Genomic DNA, 17,479 nt, shown 5'->3' with positions numbered 1-17,479 from the left:
TCAACACCTACTCCACGCTGAGAGAGAGAGACACGCTAGCCACGCACGAGCCTTCTCTCTCTGCATGGAGTACCCAGTCGCCCTCCCTCTCCATGCGTATCCCCTGTATGGCCCCTTCAGTGCAGGTGGGTGGGTGGGTGGTGTGGAGGGAGGGGGCGGGATTCCCACTTTGTCCATGGAGCCGTGCCTTCTCTTCGCGCCTGTTGAAGGCCGCAGCCTCCATCGAAGGTATTCCCTTACCCTAGCCAATGGTGATCTCTGGAGGATCATGACGTGTCCCTCCCTCCCTCCCTCCCTCCCTCTCTCTCTCCGTCACCAGCAGCACTTCACCCCCGCGCACGCCATGCCGCTTCACGGAGAAGGGGGGGAAGGCGTTTGGGCAGCGCAGCCATCACAGTGTGCATTTCAACGGTGGAGAGGGGGTGGCGGGTGAGCAGGAAGCGGCGGCTTTGCATGTTGACCCACTCGCCCTCCCCCCCCCCCCCCCTCTGCCCCCACCCTTCCTCGGCTCCTCCTCTCCACTCTCACACACACAATTTCCGCATGACCACCAAACGCTTCTCGAACGCCAACAACAACACGGCCCACAAGTGCATCAGCGACCCACAAGGAGGCTGAGGACAGACACTGAGAGGCACGCGGCCTAGCTCGTCTTCATACCCTCAAGCAGGCACAGTAGATGACGTCCCGCATGGGTGTTTTGGCGCGCTGCAGCACCGCATTGTGGCGAAGAAGCTTCGGCTACGGCTCTCGCGAGAGCGTCGGCGTGCCAGTCAAGTCACCGCCCGTGTCAACATCACTGCCACGGTTCACCACCACCTTCATACCTTCCTCGCCGAACGCAACGGAGCATCCACTCTCCCAACCGCTTCACACGTCGCGCCGCCACTACGGCACTGGTAGTGGTAGTGGTGCTGCCAGCGGCAGCGGCGGTGGTCTGTCCTTGATCGATCTCGCCAAGGTGTTCCAGCAGCTGAGCTCAGACGATGCAAGGGATATTCAGCAGAATCAAGGCGATCACAGTGGCGGCAGCGACACAGCTGCCCCGACGACAACGACAGCAGTAGCAGCGGCTGCGGATGCGTCCCTCTCCAGCGCACAACAGGAGATCGATTACAGCGGTAGCGACGCCGTGCCGCGAGACAAGTCTGAACCAGCGTTGCATCGGCCGCTGATCAGCTTCTCTCCTCTCTACGCGACGCGACTCACCACCCTTACAGAGGCGCAGTTCTGCACGGAACTCGAGAACCGGCTGGGCAAGTTGGACTACAGCAGCATGATGCAGTGCCTTCATGAGGTGGTGCGCCGGTTATCTCCTCTTCTCGACTCCGCCGCTGCTGGCGACGACAGCGATGAATACCGCGCGAAGAGGCAGCGACGCAAGGTGAGTGAGTGGGCAGCGGAGGCCGAGGGCGACGTCACGTCAGCAGCACGCTCACTCATGCCGAATCAGCGACTTCTCACCGCAGTGCTGAGCGTGCTTAATCGGATGGATTTGTATGTCATGGAAACCGAGACGAAAGGCTCGCCGCGGAGCATATCTGCCACCGCACCACCCTGCACGGACCTCAGTCCGCCCCAGAAGCCGCAGCCGCAGCCGCAGCCGCATCGTGACCGCCTTTCGTTACCTGCAGCACCGCTCTCTGTGCGCCTCTCTCGCCTGCTACTGCAGTGGCTCTCGCGCGAGGTGTCATGCATGGACACTACGACGTCGCTGCAGGTTCTTCACCTCCTCGCTCAGCAGAGGCTGGTGCACATGGAGGCGGTACTGCAAACGCTCGTGGACTCCATCGTCGTGCACTTGGAACGGTGCGGCTCCACGGCGGCCACAGTGACACCGTCCGAGTCCACCACCGCCCGGGCTTTTACGCTGGAGGAGTACAGCCTTCTCTTCGACACTATGGCGCGCTTCCAGGCGCAGCTCTTGCGCCTCTCGTACCTGCGCCAGTCCACCGAGCAAGCACACCACCTCGCCAACCCCTCCGCTGCCGAACCGGGTGATGGCATGAGTGTCGGCGCTGGTGGTACGAATGCCACCGCCGCTGGCGCTGCCCTCATCACCGGTCACACGGCAGATCCGTGCTTGGCGTCCGCTGCGGCAGCTGTGCGGCGTCGCGCGCTCGACCGCAGCAACCACCCCGTGGCGAACGGCCGTCTGTTCCACCACCTGGCGGAGGCGCTGTCGCTGACTCTTACGAGTGGCCAACAAGGGCGACTCTCTGCGTCGATGACAGGCGCCACGGCCGACGCGATTGGACCGGCAAAGACGTCGGCGCGCCTGCTGAAGATAAACACCACCAGCTTCCTCTTCCTGACTCGGGCACTGAGCAAGCTGCAGTGGTGGCACGATGGCCTCGCTGCCGCGCTCGCGGCGCCGCTGACGGGGTACGTCCGCGCCCACCCCGAGTCTGCCCTCGTCGTGGTGGGGCTGGTTGGCCGGCGCGAGAACCGCAGCGGCGATGTGGCCTTGCTGGAGGCACTACAAGATAGCCTGGCCACGCTGTTGCTGCGTCGTCGCGGCGCGTTGAAGGCACCTACCGAAGTGGCTCAGGCACTGCGACAGGGCCGAGTAACACGGCTGAACGGCGACGCCGACGTGAAGGGTGGCGCAAGCGGTCTCGTTTCGTGGGGGACCCAGCATGGCAGCGTCGGTGCTGTGGGCGAGTCGCCGCATCGCCTCGCTGAGGCAGCCATGAGGGGTGTGAAGCGGGCCGACTCTCCGACGAGGACAGGCATCAACGCCGCCAGCGAGAACAAGTCGTGGGAGTGGGGAGAGGAGGAGGAGGAGGGAGAGGAAGCTGATATGCGCCTGTTCTCCTCCATTACGTTCTCCACCACCCCTGAGGCCCATCGCCGATCGCGTAAGCGCTTCGCCGCCTCCGCGTCACCACCGGGGAAGGCCGCCTCTGACTCGGCGGCGTCGCTCACCCTCATTGACCTACACGCCCTCCCCGGCACCGTAGAGGCGCTCTGTCGCTTTCACGTGCGCACGATTGCCGCAGTGCCGCCCCCAAGTGCGGCTGGTGCCGCAGCGGCAGCGACCGCCGGAGACGACGTGCGTGCTCGGCTTGTGCACGGGATGCGGGAGTTGCTCAGTTTAGTGCTCGACGACGCCGTGCGGGGCATCACCTCCATCGACGACGTCGCGCGCACCCTCGCGCCGGCATTTCTATCGCGCGTTCTGCTGGCGCTGCTGGGGGCAACCGCGCAGCTGCAGCAGGCGTGGGGCGCTGGTGGGTCCGGTGCGTCGGTAATAGGCGGCCGCGGCGGCGAACACGCAAGCACGGCCACGGCCCAATACCCCCACCACCCACTCGTCATTGAGCTGGCGTACGCCTGGATGATGCAGGTGATGCGGAAACGCTGCCCGCCACGGCCGCCTCCCGCCTCCCAGATCGACGAGCATACGGCAGCAGCGACGCGATACCACCGAGTTGCGGCCTTGACCTACTGGCGACGCGCCATCGCCGTGCATGAGGCGCTTGTGAGAGCTGGGCTACTGTGCCGCACTCGCCCGTATGCGGTGTGCGCAAGCAACCCCGCCGGGACTCTCAGAGGTAGGTACTACATGCCAGACGACGTTCTGCATGCCGCGCCGCGGGTCCACGCAGCCGTACAGCGCACCAAGATGCGGATCGAGGCGGAGCGTCAGCGGGAGGCGGCTGAGAGGGCGAAAGCGGCAGAACAGCAGCAGCAGCAAGCGGCAGCATCGCGATACGCATCAGCCATGATTCGGGGCTCTGCGCAGCGGCAGCGCTCCTCCGTGGCGTCCCCCTCCTCACTCTCGTTTCATCATCAGCGTCGTCACCCAACAGCTGCGCAACCAGCGCGGACGACTGATGTCTTTGCCGACTACACCAAAGCCCTCTCTCGCTTGCTCTGACGGGCGCACGCGCCGCTGCTCTTTAGCCTATTTCCTCTGGCTTCAAGGCAGGTGTGCATCTCCACACACACACACACACGCAACTCAGAGCTGATACTGTTCAGAGAATGTGCAGCTCTCTGTGCATCAGTGTCTCCCCCTCCCCCCCCCTCTCTTCCGCCCTCCTGAAGCCCCGAGAAGGGGGAGGAAGAGGTGAGATGAGGGTATCCCCAACGCAAAGTCCTTCGTCGGCTGCTTCGTCTCCTCTACAGGGAAAGCGGCATGCGCGGACGTGCCACCCACATGACCCAGCAGCAACCCCCACACTCCCCCGCACCCCTCTCTTTCCTGCCCTCATGCGCCACCAGCACCCTCGTACTTCGCAGCGCATTGCCGGTACTCCTACCCGGCCCCCCCCCCTCCCTTTCGTGGCTCTTTCCCTCCACATCTCCAACCACCATCAGCACCTCCATCACCGTCTCACAGCAACGACAAGCACAAGCAATGGAGCGTTGCAAGCAGCACCTCGTCACCAAGAACGCGGCGTTCCTGATTGAGCGCATTCAGGTGTTCAACGAGAGCAGCGCCACGGTCGAGCTCGCCGCCGTTCGGCTGAACTGCGAGCCGGCCCGCATTGCCAAGTCGCTGTCGTTTTCGCAGAGGAAAGTCATCTGCAAGGCAGAGGCGAAGGCGCACGAGAAGGCGAAGATGAAACTGAGTAAGCAGCAGCAGCAGCAGGACGGCAGCGGTGCGGGGGGGAGCGAAAGCGTGGGCACGTTGCCTGCCGACTTGCCCACCACCGCCCCTGACGACGCCAACGTCATCGTGATTGTGGCGGCGGGTGATGCAAAGGTGAGCGCGAAGAAGTACAAGGAGAAGTTTGCGTGTCAGCCCAAGATGCTGAAGCGCGAGGAGGTGGAACCGTACACGGGCTTCCCGCCCGGGGCAGTGTGCCCCTTCGGCCTCCACGACGCCGTCAAGGTGTACCTGGACGTCTCTCTAAGGCGTTTCTCATACGTATACCCGGCAGCGGGGACAGCTAACACCAGCATTAAGGTCACGCTCGACGAGCTCGAGCAGTACGCATCGAACGCTATTGAGTGGGCAGACCTCTGCGAGGGGTGGCAGCCGGAGGTAGGCGTCGCCGCTTCCAGGGCTGAGGACACCTGCGACGGCAGCGGCACCGCCCCTCACGAGGTCCAGAATGCCGGCATTGCCGCCAAGAAGGCGCAGAACGAGGCGTCCAAGTCGGCGGAGGCGACGGCGTAATGCGCCGGGGCGGTGCACGTCTGCGTCGTCCGCGTGTCCAGAAAAGAACGCGACTCCCTTGTCGGCAGGGCACACACGCACAGCCACAACAGGCGAGGACTCCCGTGCGCGTGTGGCCACCTGTGAGGTGCGCCTCTCTCTCTCTCTCTTTTTCTTCCCTTTCGCCCTTCGCCTTGGACGACGCCGTCGCCTCCCATCCCCGACCTCGCAACACTCACCCTACACCCCTCCTTGATTGGACAGACTCGCACTGCTACCCCCAGCCCTTCCATCCTATCCTCCCGCTCTAACGCAGAAACTCACGCGCCTCTTCTCACTCCCTCTCGGCCCCGCTGTTCGAAGGCCTTCCGACGTCGTCACAGGCATACGCGGTGGCAGAGGTGGGAAAACGGCTTTTCCTCTCGACTTGCTCATCCCCTTCCCTGCCAAGCACGTACGAAACCCCCCCCACCTTACCCCTCACCTACACGACCTGCCATCAGTGGCCCATCGTGTGGCGTGCGAGGCAGCCGTAAGACACACACACACGCGTGCAAACAGCAATGCGCCGACTCAGCCATCCCAGCACGGCCTCCGTCTCACAGCCGCTCCCCGCCATGCCGGGTGCGATGTGTCCGAGCCACGCGGACACTCTGCCCGTCGCATGGGTGGCGCAAGCGTGTCGGCTGTCGCAGGCCGCTCTGTGTGTGCGTGTGCGCAGCAGGCACAAATCACCCCTCCTCTTGTTCGTTATTGTTGTTCGCGCTGCCGCTCATCTCTCGTCGCCTCTCTCTCCCCTTCCTCCTCCTCCTCCTCCCCCCCCATCACACGACTGGCAGCATCGCACCCGCTCCTCTCCACTTAAACCCATCAGCAGCAGCAGCGATGCCGACGAAGCAGTACATTCAGCTGCTACAGAAACTCTTTGTGTACTTGAAGCGCAACAGCGGCCGAAACGTGCCGCACGGTATCTCACAGGTCGCTCTCATCGACGATGATGACCTGACGAGGTGGTTCATCCAGCTGCTCTACAAAGATGAGAACAACGCGGACTTCTACGTGTCGCTCGAACTCGTCTTTAGCGAAGACGACGACGGCGAGGACGGCGCGGCAGGAAGGGCGTGGGGTGAAAGCACCGGTGTCGGAGGCGCGCGATCGCTACATCGGTACCCTGCAAGACATGTGAGGCCGAGCGCAACGGCTCCCCACCCCACCGATGCAGCGCCACATTTGGCTGCCACAACATCGCCCCCACCCGTGCATCGGCACGACATGACGACAACGAGCTCTTCGACACCATCGCCGCAGTCATCTTTCTCGCTCGTCTCTGGAGGTGCAGGAGGTAAGGCGCGAGAGGTAGCAGCGTGCGATGGAAGCCGCGAGCTGACATCATGGACAGTCCCCGGCTCTCCAGACGGCAGCAGTGGCTTGCGCGCGAGTGTCAGAAGCACGCAGCAACAGCGTAGTGACGACGATCCTAACAGCAGGCCCACCGCCACCACCCCGGAGCCGTACAACGAGCTCCAACGTCGCCCCGTGGACCTAGGGGTGGCGAGGCCGCAGACCGGCGGCAGCCGTCGTATTGCCCGCATGCCGCTCGTCTTCGTTGTGGCCCCGCGTCTCATCGCATCCTTCATTCACCACGGCGCCCTCTGCTCTCTCGAGCTCATGTCGCAGCACTGGGAGCTGACACCCGAGAACATCGTCCTGCTGCTAGTCGCGCTTTACGAGACCCTCAACCCTTTTGCCGGCGACGGCCGCGTGTCTGTTGATGACGCGGAGCGGATGGAGAGTCGCCGCGAGGCGGCGGCGGCGGCGGGCGTAGATAGCGGCGGCGCATCGCCCTTTACAGGAGCCTACTCGGAGGAAGAGCATCAGCTCGGCATGGAGTACATCCATCGCGCGCATCCACACCTGTTCCGTCGCTACGTGGATCCGACCGCGGCGCATGCGGGTGCCGTGCGCGATGGCGCGACGTCTCTTCCTACCTCGGTGTCGAGGGGCAGCCTCGGCGCCCCCGCACCCCTTGCAAGCCACATTACCACAGCCACAGCGGCCACCGGCGGCGGCATGGTGCAGAGAGCTCACCATGACATGTACTTGGGCAGGGGCAGCGCCGTCGCCGCCACTGGGTTCGACTCGGTGAGGCTGAGGGCCTCACCGCACGAGGCGCAGACAGCCGCAACGACCCTGTCATTCATGGAGCTCGGGTCCGCACATAGCCCTTGTGGTAGCCATGGCAGCGGCGCACTCGCGCCACATGTATTGCGGGACATGTCTCGTCTTAACACCGCCGTGTACGATGCCCTTGTAGCCACCTACGCTCCCCCAGCGGAGCCCTTGCCGGCGTCCCCGCCGCCTCCGCTCCACCCTATCCCGCCACAGCAACCACAACACCCAACAGCAGCAACAACACCGGTCGTCATGCTGCTCGATTCATCCGCCCTTCTCGCGGATGCAGAGGGTGTGCAGCTGTTCCAGTCCGGTGTGCGGGGGGTGCAGCAGACCGTCGTCTCGACCACTGCAGTGGTGGATTGCAAGAACAGCGCGGCGGACAGCACCACGCCAGATATGCCTGCTATGCTACAGCAGCGCACCCCGTCGACAATGACGACGACACCATTGCCGCTGCCGTCAGCAGCGATGTCCATCTTCACGCCGGTCATGAACGCCGAGCGAGTGCTGCGTGCACGCCCGCCGGCGCTTTCGCACGTTGCCTATGCCCCTACACCCCCGCACAGAGCGGCGACAAACAGCGAGGAACTACAGCCACCGCTGCAGCAGCGCGTCGCCGAGCTGTGGATTCCATTGACGCTGCCGCCGCCCCCCATCGGTACATCTTCAACACCGGCGACCAGCACTGCAACCACAAGGAATGTGGAAGGGTCTGGGACCACACAGGTGCTGCGGCTCTCAGCAGCGGGCGTGTCATGCGAGGGCAGTGCTGCGGATGACGCAGCCGCCCCATTTCCCCTTGAGGTCCACCTCCTCGGTGACACCGACGACGACGTCCAACAGGCGCGGGTGGCCTGCGTGCTGCGGAACATGCGCGTGTCCGTCACCGCCTCTCGAGAGCCCAGCAGCGGCGGCAGTAGAAAAGTCAGCACCTCAGCCACGCAGCAGCACCAGCAGCTTCGCTTCTCTCTGCAGTCATCGACGGCGCCGTCCCCGACAGGTGACGTGCACACGTGCCAGATACCCTGCGGCCTCACGCTACACTGCAGGAATATGTACCTCTACGGACACCTCCGTGTCTTCGGCGGCCTCGTACTCCACAACTGCGTCTTCGTCGGCACACTCACCACGGAGGAGCTGGCGACTGTGCAGGTGTCGCACACTCACCTGGCGCTGATGCCCGACGATCGACTACTGCAAAGGCTGCCGCCGTACCGAAGTGGGCCGTTCCGCCGCCGTCGCAGGGCTGGACGTGGCGCGCCACCTCAACGATCCCCTTTCACAGCCTCGCCAGGCGCGGCGGCCAAGACCGACAAGGCGGCAGCGGCATCTGCCGATACGGCCTGCAGCGCAGCAGCGGCACCGCCGCCGCCCCCGGCCCTCTTCTACGCGCAACGGAAGGAATGCGTGCTCGTGCTCGACTCCTCTCGAGTGGAGATGTCCGAAGACACCCATGTCTATCGACTGATGCCCTACGTTCACACAGCAGCAGCAGCAGCGGTGTGTGAGTGGCGACGCAGCAGTCGAGAGGTGAAGACTGAGAAGCCCGGCGACAAGCCCAAGGCTGTGAGTCATGAACTCGACCAGGGTGACAACGACGATGAAGTCGCCAGCATCAGCGACGACAGCGAGGGCAGTGGCAACGAGGGAACAGCAGCAGCAGCAGCAGCCGTTGCGCCGTCTCTTGCAGCCATGATGACAGTCCTGCGCTCACTGATACTCGTGTCGAACCATGGTGGTCTGCGGCTCGTCCGCTGCACCGTCAACCCTGGCCGCCACACGGAGCGCTCCATATTTGCTGAACAAGACGCGATCGTAGATATGGCGCACTGCACCGTCACGGCCGCCATCACCAGCGCCGTCAGCGTCCAGGGGTGCCGTGCATACGTGGAGCACTGCCTCTTCGAAGGCAGCCCAACGACCACTGCCGCGGCAACGAGTCCCGTGCAGCCAGCTGAGGCAGTACCAGGCGAGCAAGGGGCTGAGGGGGACGGCGTGGACGCGGGAAGCGGTGATGGAATCCCCTCTAGTGATCGCAGTGAAATGCGGCAGCAGAAGCCAGCACCGCCCATACGCGTCAACGACACGACGCGCTGCACAGGACTTAACGTCGAGCTCGGTGGCACCCTCACCGCCCGCCACTGCACAGCGCGGCATCTCTACTTCGCCTTCTGCGTCATCGCACACTCGGTGGCGCACTTCTACCGCTGCCATGCCGAGGACGTTGTGAACGGCTTCACTGTCGACGCCTCCGCGGCCACGCTGGATGGCTGTTCCGCCAACACGAATCACGTCGGCGCCTTCGTGCTGCGCAAGGCGAAGTGCATCCTGACAGACGACAGGTGCGGCAGCTTCCCGCGACGGTGCAGTCTGCTCGGCGAGGCCCACGAAACAGCATACCGCGCTGTGATGGGGGAGCTTCTGCAGAAGCAACAAGAGAAGAAAGGAGGGGTGGTGCCGCCGGCCATCTCAGCGACGGAGTCCTTGTGGACGTCTGCGGCAGCCGTTGCGGAGCGCACCGCTCGTGTCGCACGGCTTGCGCGACGTCACTACGAGGAGCAGCTGCCTCGCTCCGATACGCTGAGCGACGCTGCTTCAGCGACCGCCACGGCAATCCACGCCTCGCACTGGCCCTCACCAACTGCAAGCGAGATGTCATCGCCGCAGCAGACACTCGGTTTCTTTGGCGGTCGATTCAGCCTCGAAGTGCGCGACGCCGCGCTCAAGGCAACGGGGGTGACGCTGATGAACGCGCACGACACCTCCGTCTACGCCTACGAGGACAGCGTGGTGGAGCTGGAGGAATGCGTCTTGTGGTCGACGGCAGAGGCCGAAGAGGCCGCCAATGCGGTGGCGGCGACAGTGGCAGCCGCCCTCGGGTCCGCTGCATCGCCAGCCCCCTCGGCCACCTCGGCAACTGCGCTGAAGTTGACGGGTCTCCGCGCATCGAACAGCGCGGATGGCGGCACCGCCAGTGCGCTGCGGTCGAGGTCACCGCGGCAGCGCTCATGCGGTGTCAAGGCCGTCCACGCCAGCCTTAAGGCTCGTCGCTGTCTAATGACGGGTTACAGCTTTGGCGTTGCCGCCATCCAGTCGACGCAAGCAGAGCTGCAGGAGTGCATGGTGGTGAACGGCATCAACGGCTACACAATCGACCACTCGCAATGCCGACTGCAACACTGCGGCGCTGACACATCCCACGTGGGCCTCTTCGCCCTCAACAACTCTCGCGTGGAGGCCCACAGCACGCCGCACGTGGTGGGTGTCAGTGCCTGCGGGCGCACACCGCCGCCGCTCATCTGTGGTGGGGTTCCGGCAGTCTTCTGCGGCGACGTCTACGGCGTGGAAAGCCAGTCCAGTGAGGTAGAGTGCACCGGCATCACCGTACTGCGCGGCCGCGACAGCGGCTTCAACGCGTACAACAGGAGCGTGCTGCGGCTGACTAAGTGCCTCGTAGACGTGTCCCCCACGGACGCCGCACGTTATGTGTTTCACGGGAACAACCATAGCAGCAGCAGCAGCGGCGGCGGCGGCGGCGGTGCTGGCAAGGCAAACGCGCCTGGTGGGGGGACCGGGACTGCAGCTGCAGTAGGAGGAGGAGAAGGAGCGAGGGTGGGAAAACGCGGCAGCTCGAATGAGGACGGTGCAGCGGGTAAGCCTGACACATGGACTCGCTACCTCAACCTCGACGTCAGCCTCGCGGAGGAACTGGTGTACAGCACCAGCGACGGTGCCCCTGACCACCCCCACCACGATCGACTCCCATCATCCGTGTTGTGCCTCGCAGACCAGCAAGGCAACACAGCGCCTCACTGCGACGAGGTCTGCGAGGACGGGAGGGAGGAGGTCATGCGCCCCACTGCTCCGGCGGCCGCCACCCCGCCATCGGCGCTGTCGTCCGTCGTCCGCAGCGCTCCAGCTGTGCGTACCTCAGGAGTAAAGGTGTGGTCTGGAAGTCAGTGCCACGCGCAAGACACCGAAGTGCGCTGCGTCACGTTCGGCTTTGCCTCCCTCGGTCCGGAGACGCTGCTGGATGCGCACCACTGCACGGCCAAGCACGTTGTCAACGGCTTCACCTCCGACGGCGGCGCGCTGCAGCTAACCAAGTGCAGTGCCAGCAGCAACCACGTCGGCGTGTACATTCTTTCCCACGCGCACTGCGTCGTGCGCCGCGGCAGCTACACGGCAAAGAAGTACGGAATCGAGTGCCGCAGCGGTCTGCTGTCACTGCAGGGCCACGTGAAGATCTACGGGTTCTCGCGCATCGGTCTGTACCTGTACGACGGAGCGCACTGCGAAGCCGACCCGGACTGCGTACTGGACATCCACGCCCTGAAGCACGCCTCGCCATGGTCATCGGCCATGTCGTCGGCGGCCGTCGCTGCTGCCGCCAGGACAGCGTCAGGTAGTGCCAGCTCCACATGTCTCCTTCAGCCGTCCAAGTCGCAGCAGCAGCCACCAATGACGACGGCATCGGCCACCTCATTCTGCAGCCCCGAAGACGTGGCGAACGTATCCGACTTGCTACCCGCTTGCATCGCCCTTGACGAGGCGACGGCACATCTGCCACAGGCGGTGCTCGGTGGTGGCGCTCGCTGCGGCATCACCTGCGGCGACGGTGCGACGGGCTTCATTGGCAAATCCATCGTGTATGACTGCAGCTTAGTCGGCGTGAACGTCTTCTACGGCGCACACTTGACGCTCGCCAATGCGCTCCTCCGTTGCGCGCAGCAGTACGCGGTAGTCGTGCATGCCGGAGGCGTCTGTCGCATCACTCGAAAACCCGAAGGTGACGAGACGGTCAACAATGACCACGGCCCTGACATGGGCAGTGACGAAGAAGCTGAGGATCGCGGGGCAGGAAGCAGTGGCGGACTGAGGGGAATTCTGGGGTGGCATGGCCCCGGTGCCGCGGTGTCCGCGGCGGTCCGGCGCTTGCGGAGTCTGGCCTCGCACATCGTCGCAGTGCCGTGGCGTGTGGCCCACCAGTGGGCAGTGCGAAGTAATCCGAACGACGGAGCAGCAGCAGCGGCAGCAACCGAACCCGTTGTGGAAGACGGCAGCAGCTGCGGTACAGTACTCGCTAATGCGAGGGCTCGATCGTTCGCACCTCGATCCACGGCCTACACCGCCGCCGCCGGTAGAACAGCGATGCTCCCGGCCCTAACTTCCAGCGCGCCACGAACACCGAGACACCCCCCGCCGCGCGTCACTACGTGTACGCAGCGCCTCTCTTCTGACGCCTCGTTGCGCCGAAGTGCTGGCACGAGGTCAGCCGCCTCGCCCAGCTCCGCTACGGCGACCACAGCGTCGCCAGTCACCATCCGTGCCGGTGACGTTGACGGTGCGCTTCTGGCAGAAGACGAGGATGAAGAGGTCGGCGGCAGCCGGTCCGTGCCGCTGACAAGGGCTGTGCGGCGCCGCTTGAAGTGGCTTTGCTGGGAAGCCCACCTCGATACTCGGCTGCCCTTCCGGCTGAACACGTTGATGATGCCCGTTGCCGCAGCGGGCGCTAATAGTGCCGGGCCTGAGCCTGTCAGCACGGCTGTCGGCGTAGGGGAACAGCACCCCTTATCACCGTCGCTTTCCGCCACTGTCGCTGCTCCACCCCGCTGCGCCACGGTGCCGTTGGCAGCGGTCGCGGCAGCAGCAAGCATTCCTGCGGCCCCTGCACCCGGGGCGCCCTCCATCGCCTCTGCCTTTCCGGCGGTCCGCCCGGCAATCTGCGGCAGCTGCGTGGTGCGCGGGACGTGCACGATGGAGCGCGTCGTGCTGCGGCCCACCAATCATCTACCGCGGCACTTCGCCGAGTGCAGCCGCGCCGGCGGTGCGCGAAAGGGGGAGAGCGAACATGACAGCGACGGCGACGAGGACGGGTCGATGGGCACGGAGAGGGACCGCACCGGCAACACGGTGGCGACAAGAACGCAACGCAGCCCGTGGGCAGGGCAAGGGGAACGCGACTCGTCGGCGCAGCACAATTACACAGACAGCACCAACTGGGCTGACGACACAACCTCGGCGGGAGAGGTGGACAGCGACAGTGCGTACGCCTCCCCGCTCCTTGCAACCCCCACCACCACCAAGGCAACCTTGGCGGCCGGTCGCGCCGTCGCCGCTGCTACCGCCAGAGTCACAGACAGCAGGGAGGCTCTCCCTTCGGTGCGCATCCTGCACCACCTGATGCGTCAGCCGCCGGCTGTGCATGTTTGCCAGCAAGGCGTTTTGAGCCTCACGGACTGCATCGTTGACGCCTCGCTCTCCTCACAGCCGCACCTCAGTGTTCGGCGCGCCGGACAGCTCACAGCTGTCGTCGCGTGCGAGGGGCCGTATGCAAAGCTTCACTGCGATTACGTCCGTATCGTGCGCAGTGAGGGAGGAGACGAGGAGGACAGTAGCGCCATCGAGGGAGGTGATAGCGGTGCCTCCGCCGCAGCTCCGGTAGCGATACCCCCCGCCTCCACCCACACCCCGACCCCCGCGCCGTCGTTGCGTCGTTGTGGTGCTGTCGTGGCAGCGGCCGCTGCTGATGTTACCACTGTCCCACTGCTGCTTCTCTCACTTGCCGATGGCGCACAGTGCACGCTGCACATGGTTGGTACATCGCTGAATGATTGGCCGTACTGCGCCTACACTGCCGCACCGATGAACCACGACGGCAACGACGTCTGCAGCGACCCCACAACGAGACAGGAGAGGGAGAACACTGAAAACTCGCTAGGCTCCGCTGGTCACGGTGGTGCGGCAGTGGCGCAACTCCCACCTGCTCGTCTCATCGCGGTACGAAACGCTGGCATAATGCTGCGCACCACCGGAGATACGCTCGCCGAGGTCGCGTACGCGAGCATTACCGCCATCCTCGCGTCGCAGCGGTCGCAGGTGCGGCTGACGCATTGTACTGTGACTGGAACGGTGCCCATCATACTCGGCAGCAGTAGCTGCTCGTCCCTGAAGTTCTGCCGTGTGGTGGGTGGCGTGCGGGCCGGCCCCACTGCAGCCGCTATCCGAGTCGGGCACGACGCCTACTTGACCCTGATTCGCTCGTCAGTGTGGACGCTGTCTCGAGGGCTGGCGGTGGAGTGCATGGACTCTGGCTGCGTGCAGGCGATTGACAGTGAGGAACTGACGCTGGGCACGGCGGCGGGACCAACAGATGGGCCCGACGAACGTGAAGGGGCAGCTGGAGAGCCATGAAAACGCCACCGCAGCAAGCGTGACGGCGTGTGTGGGTGTGGGTGTGTGACGTCGCTGTCGGTGCCACTTCGCCCATGCCGCCACGGCTGCAGATGTGTACGTGGTGCTTTGCCTACGTGCACAAGTATCCGATGTAGTTCTCTCTCCCCCACGCGTGCTGAGCTTCCACACACCCTGTGCGTGAGTGGCGCCTCCCCCCCCCCCTCCCCCCACCGCCCTCTTTGCCTTTTCTTCTACGCCGAGCGCTGACCTTTTGTGGCCCCACGTTGCTCTCCAAGAGTGGGGCGGGCATCACCACCACCGCCACCACCCACATCTCGTCGTTGTCGTCATCGCCCCTATCGAACACGACTCCCATTCGGTGCGTTGCGTTATTCTTTGGGGGCGGCGGGGGCGCTGCGTCTCTGAAGACGAGAACACAGCGCGTGGACAGTGGTCGAGCACGAACTGCGGTGCCCGATGTAGAAGCGCCGATACAACCCGGAGAATCACGACGGCGGCGCTTCTGCGTGTGCGTGTGAGGTGAAAAAATCGAGAATGTGAGGCCTCCCCCTCTCAGCTCTGTCCCTCTCCACTCCGGCAGCTGGACTCATCCTTCATGTCCGCAACGCCTCTCCCTCTCTCTCTCTCTCTGTCTTGCTGTCCGCTACGCAGTCTTTCCCTCGTCATCCCTCCCAACTCCTCCACTCAGCTCCGCCCACGCACGCGCACAGTCGTCCTGGTCCGCCTGAGAGAGGCAACAAACATCCTAAGTGAGGAAATAAAAAGGCTAGCAAAAAGTGAAACCCGCGAGCGAGTGTCTGCTGAGTCCGTTGGAGGGGTTGCAGACGCGACGACAGCAGAGGTACAACAGGCAAAGGGGTGTGTGTCGCCGCCACTTGGTCGACAGCGCCGTTAGTACCCACGCTCACCGCTATCGTTGCCGGGTCCTCTCGCACGTGGCGACGCTCTCTTCCTTTTGGGTCTGTGCGACGAAGTACGTGCGTGGAAAGTTCGTGAAGTACGCGGAAGGATGTCATCGCACTACCGCGAGCTGAATCAGCTCTTCGTGGATGCCAATGGCCAGCCGGACTTCGACTCCAGCGTTGAGATCAGCGCGTCGCTGCCCATCAAGCAGTTGTTCCAGGCGCGGTCTCTGCTCTGCCTGATCAGCAGGAGCAGCGAGGCCACCACCACGAGCAGCACGAACCCATCCACGGTGAGGCCCGTGCACGAGACGACGGCGCTACTGCGCACGTGCAATGCGGTGCTGCGGTGGGCTGCGGCCGAGAAGACAGGGCAAGGGCAGGGAGACGCTGCCGTCGCCGCGAGAGCTGCGGCTGTAGGCCAGATCGACTCCCTGCAGAGCCCCGATGAGTGCCGGATGGCGTGGAAGTTCTTGGCAACCTTCGCCGGTCAGCCTAGCGCCATCGCGTGTATTGAGAAGGCTCTGACCGAGGTGGCTGTCGACTTCCACTACGCCATGGCCCGCCCCCGCCAGTTCGATATGTTTGTCCACCTGAGCGCCATGGAGAAGTTCTTCATCGACGGCGACTCGCTGCTCATGGCGGCGCTGTCGTCGCCGCACGTTGACTGGGACCTCATGCAGCCGCTGCACGTGCTCTACAATGCCCAGGCGCTGCTGCGTGGCCTGCAGTCGCGTGGCGGTCACTTCCACGTCGTCTTCTTCCGCAACACGACGTGGTTCTGGGCGCCTGCTCCACAGAAGCTCTTCATCCGCGAAGCTCTGCGCGAGACGCTGACAGCCGTCGCCGCGACGAACCCCGACAGTCAGCTGGTGGTGGGTACCTTCGACAGCTTCCACTGCGAGGAGTTTTCGGCCTATGTGAGCAAGTACGAGCCAGAGTTTCTTCTCATGTCCGATGGCGAGCAGCTCGGCCACGAGACGGAGCTGACGCACCTCTTCCACAACCACACCGAGGAGGAGCTGTTGCGCTTGGAGAACGAGAGCAGCGTCGGTGAGGAAGGCGCTCCCGTCTCTGCGGCAAGCATGACGCCATTGACCGACGAGGAGAAGCTCGAGCTGAAGCAGCGTGTCATGGAGGACCAGACAATAGAGCTGAAGCGTCCCTACCGAAGCCTCGTCGAGAACGAGAGCCACGGCGACACGGTGGCCTTCTACTATCACTGCTTCCTCACGTGGGCCACGGCGCGGCGCATCAAGGTTGCCTACTCCTCCCGCATCATCACCCGCGAGAATGCCGTCGTGGTGTTCGCTGTCACCGTTGAGAGCAGCAACTTGGCGCGGTCGCTGGTGCTCGAGCCCAGCTCCACGAAACTGGCGGCGGCGCTCGAGCGCCCCGTGCCGTTGCCGACGCTTTCCGATGCCTCCCTCACGCTGACGAAGGACGGTCAGCTCTCCCGCCGTGAGCAAGTTGTGTTGGCTGCGGTGCATGCCTACTTGCACGCAGGCGGCAGCGCCGCACCGCGCACGGAGCAGCAGATGCAGCTGTGTCAGGTGATGGTGATCACTGCCTACTGCACCGCCCTCGTGAGCGCTGAGCTGCGTGCGCAGCGCGGCGCTACGTCGCCGTTGGTGGCTGCCTTCCTCAACGAGATAGCGCCATACCTCCTGCAGGCCTTCCAGCACTGTGAGTGTGCCACAGGACGCGGCACGGAGTTTGACGTGTACGACGGCCACCTGATCACCATCATGGCGCACCTCCTCCGCTCAACGCCGGCGGCACAGCTGCTCGACGAGGACGGCGTCACGGATGTGAACTTCAGTTGGCAGGATGTGGTGGGCGATGAGTCCGCCACCATCACTGCCAGCGCGCTCTCCGCGCTGCCCGACGTCATCCTCGCAGAGCCGAAGAAAGCCATGAAGTACCCTCACCTCACCCACGACCTCATCGATCAGCTTGCCCGCGCCCTTCAGGTGGAGGGGCACGTGTCGAACCGACTGTACCCCGCGACGCTCGGCAACGCCAACGAGCTCGGCGGCTGGGTCGTGTCGCACCCGTTTGATGAGCTGAACGATGTCGTGGACGCCCACGTGGA

The 17,479-nt window shown here is 64.3% G+C and overlaps 4 protein-coding genes across 4 annotated transcripts in view, besides 1 other annotated feature; all 4 read left to right on the top strand.

The window, feature by feature from the left end:
* Nucleotides 1-679: 679 nt before the first annotated feature.
* Nucleotides 680-3,883, top strand: LPMP_030670 (hypothetical protein; the record flags this gene model as incomplete). Its single annotated transcript, XM_010702708.1, has 1 exon — nt 680-3,883. The coding sequence occupies one exon, from the start codon at nt 680-682 to the stop codon at nt 3,881-3,883; it is 3,204 nt and encodes a 1,067-aa protein (XP_010701010.1).
* Nucleotides 3,884-4,366: 483 nt separating this feature from the next.
* Nucleotides 4,367-5,131, top strand: LPMP_030660 (aminoacyl-tRNA synthetase, putative; the record flags this gene model as incomplete). The annotated part of the gene is made up of 1 exon (XM_010702707.1): nt 4,367-5,131. The coding sequence occupies one exon, from the start codon at nt 4,367-4,369 to the stop codon at nt 5,129-5,131; it is 765 nt and encodes a 254-aa protein (XP_010701009.1).
* A 415-nt stretch (nt 5,132-5,546) lies between these two features.
* Nucleotides 5,547-5,814: a repeat region.
* A 181-nt stretch (nt 5,815-5,995) lies between these two features.
* On the top strand, nt 5,996-14,479 carry LPMP_030650 (hypothetical protein; the record flags this gene model as incomplete). The annotated part of the gene is made up of 1 exon (XM_010702706.1): nt 5,996-14,479. The coding sequence occupies one exon, from the start codon at nt 5,996-5,998 to the stop codon at nt 14,477-14,479; it is 8,484 nt and encodes a 2,827-aa protein (XP_010701008.1).
* Nucleotides 14,480-15,491: 1,012 nt separating this feature from the next.
* The window catches only part of LPMP_030640 (hypothetical protein), a gene marked incomplete at both ends in the record, with an annotated part of 6,624 nt that continues 4,636 nt past the window's right edge, over nt 15,492-17,479 (top strand). The window contains one exon of the mRNA XM_010702705.1: nt 15,492-17,479. This exon is cut by the window's right edge and continues 4,636 nt beyond it. Coding sequence (XP_010701007.1) covers nt 15,492-17,479 — 1,988 coding nt within the window.

Source organism: Leishmania panamensis, assembly GCF_000755165.1.
Source record: "Leishmania panamensis strain MHOM/PA/94/PSC-1 chromosome 3 sequence".
Lineage (NCBI taxonomy): Eukaryota > Euglenozoa > Kinetoplastea > Trypanosomatida > Trypanosomatidae > Leishmania > Leishmania panamensis.
The sequence above is the reverse complement of the archived record's forward strand: the minus strand, read 5'-3'. Positions and strand labels throughout refer to the sequence as shown.